The following is a 12,636-nucleotide window of genomic DNA, read 5'->3' on the forward strand; positions in this document are numbered from 1 at the left end:
CATTATCACCCCAGTCACTTACTTGGAACACTCCCCCTGCCCCTTCTCTCTCTTCTCCTGCTCCCACACAAACTAACTCATCAGTTCAGATGTTTATGGGGATACCAGCTAAAAACAGTGGGATGCATTAAATGGAAGGACTTAATCTGGTAATTTTTTAAATTTCTAAACTATAACAAGAGGGCTTTTACAAGTGTATGAAGTCATAAGGGTGAGCAGAAGTAAGTTCACCTACAAATGCTTTAATTTGGTGTAAATATAGTCATGCTTTAAGAGTGAAGAGGACACTACTTGACAGGTTACATGCGCTGCTGTCTGCACAGGAAACAGGAACAAAGACTACATGACCACAAAAACCAGGTAGGAAGTGAGCTATGTCCTTTCAGAGAGGGTAATATCTTACAAGAGGAAATGAATGCTAACAGCAGCACCAATTTTCTCTATGACTTTTCTTACTTACATGACAATTCTAAGCATTTATTCCAGTAATTGAAAAACACTATGCAAACCTAGCACAACTTCACACTTTTTCCCCCTAAGAATAACATGAAATATCTGTGCAAGGAACATGCTTTTACAGCTTTTAGCCTCACAAATTTAGTTACAAACCTTAGCTTATTGGAAACATTACCTTTCTTTTTCCTTAAGAATAATTTGTACCTCCCACTGATTTAGAAAGCTCTAATGGATAAAGGGGGGTGTGGGGTTAAGAGAATTGTTTGCAGAATCTGAAAGTTAGCTCAAAAATGACTGTCTAGCACAAGAAAAGGATCATCATCCCTTTATTTAAATTACATTTAAAATTGATGTGCATGTTGAGCAAAACTGACATTACAAACATACACGTTGAACAACAACAAAACATTTAATAAAGGCAAGTCTAAATAAGAAAAACTCCTCCAATATTTCTTTCCAAATTCGGAAGTCTCTGTCCAGTTCAAAATTATTAGACCCATATCAATGCTAGCTACAGAAGCTAAGTGTAATAGTTAGCAATTTTTACTGCCTGAGGAATATGCTTCAAAATTCCTTCATCATTCCCTTCAACAAGTTTTACTGCTTTTGACCTATACAATAGAATAGGCTACTTATCCTCTCCTTCTAGTTTTGAAGGTATAACTTCAGAGTCTCTGATCAATTTAATCAGTTATAATGCCGCGATAAAATGCTAGGCAACTAATTTCAGATATAGTCAATCTGTACCTAATACACCCTAGAAATGCAGTTCTCCCCCTCTACCACTAGATAGAAGTCTGATCAAGTTAAAAACTAAGCAGGGGTGCAAGATCACACAATAATTGAAAAATATCAGAATGCCTATACTGGAATTGTCACTAGACAAAATATTACGTGCCGGGTGAATTAAAGTATGCTTACAAGGATCCATGAAATTTCCCATCTTCAATTTATCATTCAAATTCAAAGGGAGGCAGGAAGAACAGAAAGGAAAAATCCAGTTGCTTGAACTGTGAATCAGTTTCTCCTTCTAATGTGATCAAAAGACATATAGATAACAAACAGACCTGGCACTTGTGAACGTCTATGTATTTTTAGCAGTTAGAATTCTATTTTTCTTGCTGTGTAATTAATGTGCAATCGTGTTTTCTAGTGTTTGGCTTGCTAATATTTGACAAGCCAAAGCAAGCTTATATTTGAAAATAAGCACGATTTGCAGGCTATTAAGAAAATCCTGTTTGGAACTTTACGTAACTAAGACTGACAAATTTGTATATTTATCTGAAGTAAGAGACAGAAAGAAAACATAAAATACAGTAATACAAACCCATGTCCTGAAGGAGCAATGAAGTATAAACAACACTGCACTCTATTATCTGGCATCTGACGCCTGTTCACTCGAGATTCTGCATTCAGGTAGTCCTCAAACTTACTGTCAATGTAGTCGATAACTGGCTGCCAGCTGCAGAGGTTACATGAATAAAAACCTGTAAGTTACATTATTTATGTAAAAAAAAAAAAATCTGTCTTGACTAAGAAGTAGATGTTCACAATTTCCCCATGGGTTGGCTTTTTGTTGTTACTGTTTTGTTTTTTTTTAAATTAGGATACTTCAACACTGCACTTTATGAGACTAGTTCCTCAACACGAAACTGAGTTACAAAGCTCTGAAGCTGTAAAGTGTGAGTTCACTGAAAAATCCCTTCAAACACAAACCCTTTCATTGTAATAGCATTAAACAGAATACTTAAGAACAGTAGCCAAAGGAATATGCTTCACTGATCACATCTTGTGATGACACAGAAGTCAGTTCTCCACACTGCATGTGTGGATAAAGAGCCAAATGCATCACCCAGTTTAAAGGGAAAAGCTGGCAGTATTTCAGTCAAGTTATAAAGGTACTTGGAATTACAGTAGTTAAAACTTTTCAGCTAACTGAAAGTTTAAAAGTGTTAATCTTTTAACTGAATGTTGAAGCCTGCATTTAAAAATATGTCACAATGTATTATATCTCACACATACACAAAATGCAATTCCGAATTATCGTGAGAGAACATACAAAGAATTTCTTACCAATTACTATTATCCACAGCATCTCCAAATCCTGGTGTGTCAACTATTGTGAGTAGTAACTGAACACCACCCTCTTTGATTAAAACTTTTGACTGTTCAACCTGTAAAATGAATAAGGTAAGATTAAATTTTCAGCAATTTAGTCACCTATCTGAAACACTGGGAAAAGCATTCAACGAATAAGAAGTCTGGCAAAGAATTGCTGACTCTTCTGCTTCAGAGGCATACTGGGTCTGCGTTTTGCTTATAAAATCCCAATATTTTTATAATAATTATTTTTTAAAAGAAAGAGGTCATTATTTAAATGAAGTCAGTGAACCCTTTTAAGTATGTAGGATATCTTAGTATCTTAATTCCTGATTAAACAGGAAAAATCTTAACCAGGCATTAAACGTGATGAAATTGCCAAGTTTAGTCACTTCTAAGAAAATGACATTTTCAAAACTGATCCTCCCACCAAGCACCTTAGACACATTTCTAGTCCTGTTAATGTATTTTTAAGAATACATTTATTCTTCAGCTAGCATAATGCTTGGGAATGGAACAATTTACAGTGATGGTTTCCTGTTACAAACAGATTGATATTGGAAAGTAATACAATCTAGCTGCAATCTGCTGAACTAGACCTCATGTGACCATAATGGATTGGGTTCCTGTGAGCCCAAGTCACCGATGGAAACCTGGCTCAGAAGTCAACTGCATCAGCACAAGGCTGATGCAAGATCTGGGTGTGGGACTTCATGCCTCCAGTTGTGACCACCCATTTGCAGCACAGCTCAGTCACCTTGCAGTAAGCACATCAAACAGATTAAGCATGTCATGACAGAAAAAATCTAGGCTAAACAGCACATGGACTGCTACCTCCTTCCTACTAATATCTCAGTAATTATTGATAATGCCAACGTCAGGTGTATCTGCCTGAGAAAGTGCTGTATCACTGTTGTAACAGCCAGTGATGCACAGCAGTAAGAAATTATAAACTCATGTTAGCATGTTGGCTTCTTTCCAATTGCTCACACATTTAGTCATTGTTTTTTCCTTGATACTAAAGTAATTTCTATTAAATCACTAGTGACACTGTTTTCTAGATATGGATTCAAGAAATCAACTGTGAGCCATCTGTCTAGAGCCACACATGAGTTGGCACACAGTGACGCCGCCTTGGTGCTCATTGCTTAACTTTTTTTAAGTCTCCCAAACCTTAATGGGGAAGAGAAAAAAAAGTTCTATTTAACTGGATGAACACCTGCAAGAACATTCACTAAGGAACTTTCAGAGAGAGTGGCAACTTGGATAATAAATCCTATCTGGATGGTCTCTTGACCAGTTCAAGATTTGAGAGAGATCCTATCAATGCTGCTTTAGCTCTTGCACATCCCTCATTGCCATATAAGTGAAACAGACTCACAGCCACACCTGCATATTATTGCAAACACTCTGCAATCGCTGCTTATGTGATGCAATATAAATCCACAAGATACAGTGACACCCTGCAGAAAGACAAACTAAATCCCTCTTGCCCAAGTAAAACACTGAGTCTAATTCAGACGAGACTATACACGAACACAGAAAACAGTACCTAACTGCAAAGAAGGCTTCATATTTAACCTCTAAGTATGGAGGATGCTATTTTTAATTATTCATCAGTAGGGATCCTACCCAAGTCAGATCAATCCCTTTCACTGTTAGTGCTCAAAAAACTGACTCAGCTACACTATGGCTGCCTATAGCAACCAATCATCATGAGTTGGCTCCTCACATAACAAAAAGACAGGAAAAAAAACATCAGTAAGGCAGATTCATGAAACAAGCCCCCAACACTGGGCTTCCAGAATGCTAGTCACAGAAGAATCCAGGTTGGGCTGGACTTCAAGGCCACCCAATTCAAGCTCCTACCTGAGCAGGTCTTATTGCAGGTTAGGAAGGTGAAAAAAAAAAAACCAAACAAACAAACAGAAAAAACTCCCATGCACACAGCAGCCTAAGACACCACCAAGTTACTCTTTCACAACTCTTATCCTTCTAAAAGCATACAGTTCAAAGCCATGAGAACCTAGGAATACATGCAGTGCTTTAGAAACTTATGTTTTAATCGTGGTGAGTGTATTTCCCCCCTCCTCAAGAGTTCTATAGAGAAATTTTATTGTACACAATCAATGCCAGAACTCAAGACAGTAATCCCCAGCCACAGTCAACTCAGCCAAGAGTTTACTACTCACAAGCTTTAGCACACAGGAGATTAACTTCTGATTCCTTGCATTCTTTTTGCTATCTTGTATATAGTAAACACATAGCCCTCCTATCACCAAGCTCTCTGAAAGTATAAGAAATCCAAAACACTTGTAAAATACTGGAGATGATAATGTTAAGAGATGTATTCTTGCCAAGCACTACAAAGTATCAACTTTATTCTCCAGCCCAAAAATTCCCAGCAAGAACCATTAAATTATTATGCACTCATGAAGGAATGCTTTTACAGAAGAAGCAATTAATAAAATATTATCTTGAACCTATGTTTATAAAAAAGTAAAACAAAGGTCAAGAGATCCTCAGAAATGCCACACCAAACATTTACCCTGATTCTGTATGCTTGTAAAATATAAGTGTGGCTGAATTTGTGAAACCACCTTCTGAAATATGGTCTGCAGTAACTGAATCTCTGCAGGCAGTGCTAATACCTCACTGGGTGGGGAGGATTTACATTTTTTCTTACTTTTCATAAGTTCACGTAGGTATCTTGCTATCAGAGTAGGGTTTTAAAAAATCTATAGAACAAGAAGCATGAGCTGATCAAATGAAATGTCCTGTGCTCGTGTTGTGGACAATCAGACCAAACCCATCATATACTTTAAATGCTAAGTTCTGCTGGTAGGAGACAGTAGATGAAGAACCTGCCATAAAGCCTCTGCAAAGTTGCATTTTTCTAACCCAAATGAATGTGCCCATATATGGTCAAAGGCACAGAAGGCAGCAACATCTGGAAAAGATCCAAAAAATCACTGTAAACTAGTGTAATTCACAGTTAAAGTATCCAACTGCATCCTATCATCTGATTTACAAGTATTCCCAAGAGATTCATGGAAAACATTAGTTCAAGTCTTGGAATTTAAAACTTTTTAAGAAAAGTCTCCTCCAAACAGCCATTTTCCCATGCACTCTGGTCAAGTGGGTCACACGGGTCTCCTTGGCAGTTACTACACAGCATTCACGACCTGATGTTTGTTACAGCTCAACTGCTTTTTAGCATAATCCACTTAATACAGTCAAACAATGATCGGAGAAAACATATTTCATACCCCTTCATTTCTGAGTAAGTTTTCTTTGAATTCATTTGACTTCAAATTACTTACTTTTAATTGTTTTTCTGTGTTTTCCATGAAATCAATACGAAGGACCTGCCTCAGAAAACAACTTCAAACGGCAATTGGCTTTCCAGCCCAAACCACAGCTCATATTTATTAAGGAGAGAGCCTCATACAATTCCTGGTCAATAAGTTATTCCCACCATATAAGAGCAGGTGATTATTGCAACGAAAGTTTGAGGATGTTCTGTTGGCCTGTCTCATCTATACTCTACAAAATCCTTTCAATCCTCAACTTAAAAAGGTTTTCACTGGCAAAGAGTTCAAATCCAATGGATCCAAACAGCAGCTCCAACTGTTTATTCTTTGATTTGACTGGAAACACCTCCATATCATACACATCGTTAGTAGCACACACAATTTTCAAGGTTGTAGGGGGAAACAATTTTATCCCCACTTAAACATTGACCCTGAAATAACATAGTTTCAGTTTCCTTCTTAAAATGCTACACTTAATGATTTTTCATTCATCCTAAATAACTGAAAGCACCGTAATGTTGCACTGCAAGTATACTTAAAAAAATACCTAATAGATAAAGTAACCAGTAGTTTCTAAAGGGGAAGATGGTCTTTAAGTGTACTTCATCCCAATCATATTATTTTCTAAGTTATATCAGACCCCAATTCACTACTGAAAATAGTTTTGGCTAGCTCTTGGCCACCCTCAAGCTTTAGCCCACACAGTGGAAGTATGAAAAAATGCAATGGCTTTTCAACCTGGTCTCTGTTCAAGTCCTTTTCTTTATCCCTCTCCAGTGCCAAAAAAAAAAAATCATTAAGTGAAGCTTCCTGAAAAGGATGGGGTTTTTATTCAACCAGTAAATTAATAAAAATCAACCCCCCTCTGAAGGTCAGAATGAACAAATCATCTAACATAACATGCCACCTAATATAAGAAAGTACTTAACTCAAATTCCAGAAACTCCACACAGAATTTTTTTTTTTTTTTTTACATTGATGCACCTTTAACTAGGTGAGTTACCTTTGAAAGATGTCCTGGTTGCTTTTTTTTAGCTTCTACTAAATCAATGTGTAATCATCAGTAATGAAATCCGACTACATCTCTCTTTCAACAAAAAGTCACCCTTCCACTTAGTTTTCCAACAGTCACTGATTGTTTCAGTACTAATCATATTATACCAAAGCTTAACTATTTGCAAACCTCTTCCATCCCACTTAATATCTCTTTGAACCAAGTACATAAATTCAACCCTGCTAGTTCAAATAATGGTCTGATGCCCCTGCTAATAAACTTTTAAGTCCATTTTGTCGCAGTACTATGGTTATACATTAAACTGATAAAATAGCCTGACAGACATTACTAAAGCTTAGAAAGTATTAATACATTGTTAATAGAACTCAGAATGTTCAAAAGCTTCCCTCCAAATGAAAAAAATTGTATTCTGCAATGAATGCATTCAAGCTTTGATGTTGAGCTAACTGACAAGCAATACCATTTAAACTTCCTAATATGAGTATAACTAACTTTTTCCTGGTACTGTGGTAATTATTCTGTGTTCTGAGACTGGGTTAAAAAAAGTCTTACTCAAAACCCCAGGCAAAAAAAATCCCAGAGGTCCCACAAAACAGTAAGTTCAGTGGATCACAGCATTGGAGCACAGTTATTTGATTCCACTCAATTAAAAAGCACTCTATTTACAACATCTGTTTAGCGCCTTGCCTACCCTCCTAACCCAACACAGGGCTTAATCACTTTATGACAACTCTGTCATTGCCCAGTCACTTCAGCTACAGTTGAGGTGGCCTAAGACTATAATTTTGCAGTTGGAAGAACTCTGTTGAACAACAGCAGCAATGGTGAGCACCCCCAGTCCTCATCTGTACAAAGTCAGATTGTCACAAGTTACCTTCACCAAAATCTTAAACAAGGGCACATCAAGAGATATAAGCAAAGCTCACACATCCTTATTCAGCTGCTCAGCTGTGGAGGCAGAAAATACACCACTGAAATGCAATGATTTCCTAAACTACCCATAATATTATTATTTCTTAGTATGAGGTAATTGCTATTTTTAATAACCTTTTTATAATACAAAGAGCATGCTCCTTTTCTTAAGAGAAAATATAATTATCAGTAACAAGTTATCACACAAAATGAATGGATCAACTTCAGTTTTCCAGTCTTTGACTAAATATTTCAGTTGCATCACTCACTCCCAGGAACATCTTTGCCTATGTAAGTCTTGTCCTTAAGGTCAGACAGGTTCCCCTTCCCCCAGTTCTGATATGTTTCAGAATAACAACTTTTAACAGGTATATGAGGTATCACAAAGGATACGGTCTGCAGAAGGCTCATGGATACTTGGTCCATGAGGTCCTTGCACTTCAGTCAAATCCTTTAATACACACAGTCTCTAAAAGCCTGCCTTAAACAGTCAGAGATTTTAATGCACATCCATCTATTTCTACAGATTTACTCAATATTTTAATTGATAATAAACACTACATTTTCAAACAGGACTGCACACATGTGTTTTCTAATGTACAGGCAGCACACAAAGCCCTGCAGGACTCCTGCATTTCAACAGGCCACAAGTTTGAGAACCTGGAAATTTTGTTGCTAAGATGCACTGAGAGACACATTGAATATTTCTTACTGGTTCACATCATTTCTGGATGTATTTTGAAATATAGGTGCTTATGTAACAACTGTATCTCCTTACATTACTAGATTGCAAATCACATTGTTCAAGCTGTATCTTCCCCCCCCCAAGACATACCTGTACAGTCTTTTTAATTCTGTGGGAAGGACCTGGATACTCTGGGGAATACAGTTCTGTTAAGAATAATGAGTTGATTAATGTTGATTTTCCCAGTCCAGATTCACCTAGAAGAAAACAGAACAGTTTCAGTAAAAACAGGAGTATCACATTAAGTATAAACATTTAGATCTACATTCCAAACACTCTCGAAACATAGTACCTGAAAACATGCACTGCACTCTAAGGCTTTGAGAATCTTTTCCAATTTCATCTTTTCCAATTTCAAGGAAAACCCTTCAAATCCAACTGTCACATTCTACAGACATTAATTTTTCTGATCACATTAAGTACTGAATGCACTTAGCACTATGCTCCCACTACAACACAGAGAGATGATATTACATTAAATTTTGTAAACAAGATGATATGGCTTCTTACCATAATGCCAAAGCAGATTAAGTTATCTCCTTTATTTCAAATATTATTTGACGGTCTTATTGTCAGGGAGGGGAAAAAAGAAAGGGGAACAGTTAGGAGGTGGGGGAAGGGAGAAAGACTGAGATTAGTTTGGTCTAACTACTAAACCCACAAGAGATAAAATGAAATTTCAAACTATGTGGTTTGCCTGGGATTTTGAGTTTTCTTGGGGCACGGAAGGGAGAGCGGATTTTGGTTTTTTTCACAATTTGTTCATGAGCAACAATAAGTCACAGGCTTGCTAAAGAATCTGGAGACACTACTGTCATGAAAATCCAAGCAAATACAGTTACAATTCCCATAGCAAAGATTATCCTCCATTTACAGCTCTACAGAGACAAGGTCAGATCAACTACTTATTACAGTATTTTAAAAGACAAGTCTTTTGCTTAGTTTTTTACTGTAAAGAACCTACTTCAACGCAACAATTCACACTGGTACAAGAACTAAGGAAAAAAAAGGTATAAAAACATTATGCTTTCTTTCTTTTTAAGTTTCATAAGCAGTCTGTCAGTACATTGACCTAAATAGAAACTGTCAAACAGAACTTTGCTTTTAAACTAACGAATTTGGAGGCTAAGTCCATACTTTCACTGAGGGAGGAGGATGGGCTGCACTGCCCCCACACTTGAAAAAAAGAAATCTAACACACTAATCGCTCCATCCCCAACAAATATTGTGTTGATTTAGAGACTAAGAAAGCTTCAAAACTTGTCTTGAGGTAAATGCCCTGGGTTATGGCTAGAGAGTTACAAACCAGAAACCATTTACGAACCTCAGCAGAGAAGCCCCTGTCTCCACTGTAATAGCTGTCTCCAGTTCATACAGCAACTAGCTTATACACATCAAGCCATCTCGATTACAGCAGTGTGGCACAAAGTCTGTGCAGCACCGAACAGAGCAATCTGATTAACTATACTGTAAACGGATTAGCAGCTGATGAAACACTGCAACCAGAGCTCCTGCCGGCTGTCTACGCTATTAGCAGTGCTTGTTCTTCAAACCCCACCCTCTTCGACAGATGAACTAACCCACGCTGAGAGCAGGGGCTGGCTACAGCCAGGAAGATGGGCTGTAGCAGCCAAGGAAAAAGGAGATACTCCTGTTATGGTCTCAAATTAGCAATGCAGGGAACACTAACCCCAACAGGACAGCTTCATGTAAGCCAGAAGGGACATGCCTGCCGACAAGCATTTCATCACTACCCTACATATTTTGCCCTTTTCTGTGGTCAGATGCACACTCATGAATTATGCAGTAAACCCAGTGCCTCAAAGGGTCTGGTTGTAAAGGACACACCTTTTCTACTCTGCAAGACCTTTAAGGTCAGGGTCAGCTGCAGCCAAGAGGCTTCCCTAAGTTTGCAACAGAAAGAAGCTTCTGAAAAGCACAACTTTATAATCTTAGAGATGCAGCCATTTTGAAGCTTAACCTTCTCCATATCGCAACCTTGCTCAAGACGTACATATCATTCCAGTTAAACTGAAGGGTTTTATTCACCCTACTTAAGACCTCAAGAAGGTGGTTCTGACTTCACAAGGTACAATTCATATCGTTTCAGTGAACTTTACTTTTTAAATTGACCGTAATCTTGCAAAAGGCTGTCTACTACAATATTGAAGAAAGATCTGTGCATCAGATTCTACTTCAATATACAAAAATAATTGTCCCTTTTCCCTTCTATTAGGGTTATTGCTGATCTTAACATGCTAAAGAATTTAAAGTGGGAAAACGTTGAGAACTACTTCTCCTGAAAATCAGTGCTTGTCAAGTTGCTATTGAAATTCAACATATGGAAATAAGATTTTCAGCTTTGAAAGAATGTGATGGAAAATCAGCAGCTTGCCCTAGTTGGCTCCTGCAGCTGTGGCACTCCATACTAAGCAGTCCCTGAACTGCTGAACATTACACCCCAAGAGATTCAGGGTTTGCTCCCCTACTCACCCTTCACTACCCTGAGGGTTGCAAGGATGTGAAGACACTTTTGAGCTGAAATTAGTGAAAAGACAAGTACGCCATGGATATGTCTGCACCACTTTGTTCCCAAGGGTGCCCAGTCTCCTCCTAGACACTTCTGCCTATGCTAACTTTAATCAGCCGATGCAGATTATAACACCTTAAACTGCTTAACTGCTACGAGTAATTGAGGCATTAGATGTAAGAGTTTTCATCAATACACCAACCCTAGATGCAGTTGTGCCTTAGAACACGTAAGGGTCAACACCTAAGATGGTAATAAAAGGCTATAAAATTAAATTAAACAATTACACTGAAATTGTAGGTAAAAAGCAGAACTGGAACATTCAGTATTATTACTATGGTGAGTAACGCTGCTCCCACTGTAATAAAACAAGAATTTCTCTGCTGACTACAGTGAAAGTAGAATTAAAGAAACCAAGTGTATCAATTCTAACAGTGAACAATTCTAGCTGCCTTTTTGGGCATATTAAAATATTCTGAACTTTGCTAGAAATATGGTAAGAAGGAGAAAAAAAAAAATCACACCCAAAACAAATCAAAACAAATGATCACCAACACCCCCCCTCCCCCAATTCCCAACCAAACAAACACAAACATGAAAAAAAAATCCCCAAACAAACCAAAAACCACAAACACAACCCTCTGTCCTCCCCACACACAACCTTGCTCAACCCAAATTCCCCTGAAAGGATTCCCTTCTGGAAAGGCTGAGAAATCACCTTCTAGGCTGTGAATATGATTAACAAAACCAGAAGGGAGAAGGGAAAATAAGTGAAATTTAATTTGCCTTAACACGAACAAAAAAATACATCCCAAATGAAACGCATCTCCCCACTTTCAGTAAACATTTCTGATGAGATTTTGCCCTTTGACCATTGCATGAACTGGCAAAAAGATGCAATGTAATAGAACCTCTTCAGCAGTAATAACTTCTAATCACTCAATGCATCATGTTGCACTTAGATCTAGCTGCCTAATTTAGGGTGAATGATTTTTAGAAATAACCTATGCTGTGTTTTAAAAAGAAAAAAAAGACAAACTTTTATTTTGCAGGGTAATACTGAATCCAAAAGGTTAATTTTTTTTAGTATCCAGGTACTGCTTTTACCTTGCCCTTGATCTCCCACTTAATGTTTCACATAGGCTTCAAGTCCATCTGAATAAATAGCGTTCTTTTTCTTCATTATTTTGTGTCTCATGTTTATCAGCAACTTAAGTGTTTCAAAATGTTAACATTTTATCAAGTTGTTTTTATAGTCACATTCAAATACATGGAGTTGGCCACTCTTATTGGTAGAAATGAGCACGTACATTTACGAACATACTTCTGTCAGTCTTGGGAAGGAAAATCTTTTGTCAGCCCTTACAGGACTAGCAAAAGTTCCAACCCTTCTCAAGTCCATGGATTTCTAAATGGCTGTACAAATTCTGGAACTTTGCTTATACATTTAGGTTAACAATTACCTGTTGAGCATTAGCATCTTTATACAGATGGCCCACAGCACATCATTTAAAATTAACCCTGGATAGCAAGATTTCTTCTTCTGTGAACAAAACTCTTTTTT

At 37.5% G+C, this 12,636-nt stretch overlaps 1 protein-coding gene across 2 annotated transcripts in view; it reads right to left on the minus strand.

Moving 5' to 3' along the window:
* Positions 1-12,636, minus strand: part of SEPTIN7 (septin 7) — a 63,411-nt gene that overhangs the window by 17,748 nt on the left and 33,027 nt on the right. For both annotated transcript variants that reach the window (XM_018075485.3, XM_018075484.2), the window contains exons 3-5: positions 8,633-8,739; positions 2,530-2,630; positions 1,784-1,918 (exon numbers count right to left, since the gene is read on the minus strand). In XM_018075485.3, the coding sequence (XP_017930974.1) occupies positions 1,784-1,918; positions 2,530-2,630; positions 8,633-8,739 (343 nt within the window). The remainder of the gene's footprint in view (positions 1-1,783; positions 1,919-2,529; positions 2,631-8,632; positions 8,740-12,636) is intronic.

Source organism: Manacus vitellinus, unplaced genomic scaffold, assembly GCF_001715985.3.
Source record: "Manacus vitellinus isolate BGI_N305 unplaced genomic scaffold, ASM171598v3 scaffold_3_pilon, whole genome shotgun sequence".
In the NCBI taxonomy this organism is placed as follows: domain Eukaryota; kingdom Metazoa; phylum Chordata; class Aves; order Passeriformes; family Pipridae; genus Manacus; species Manacus vitellinus.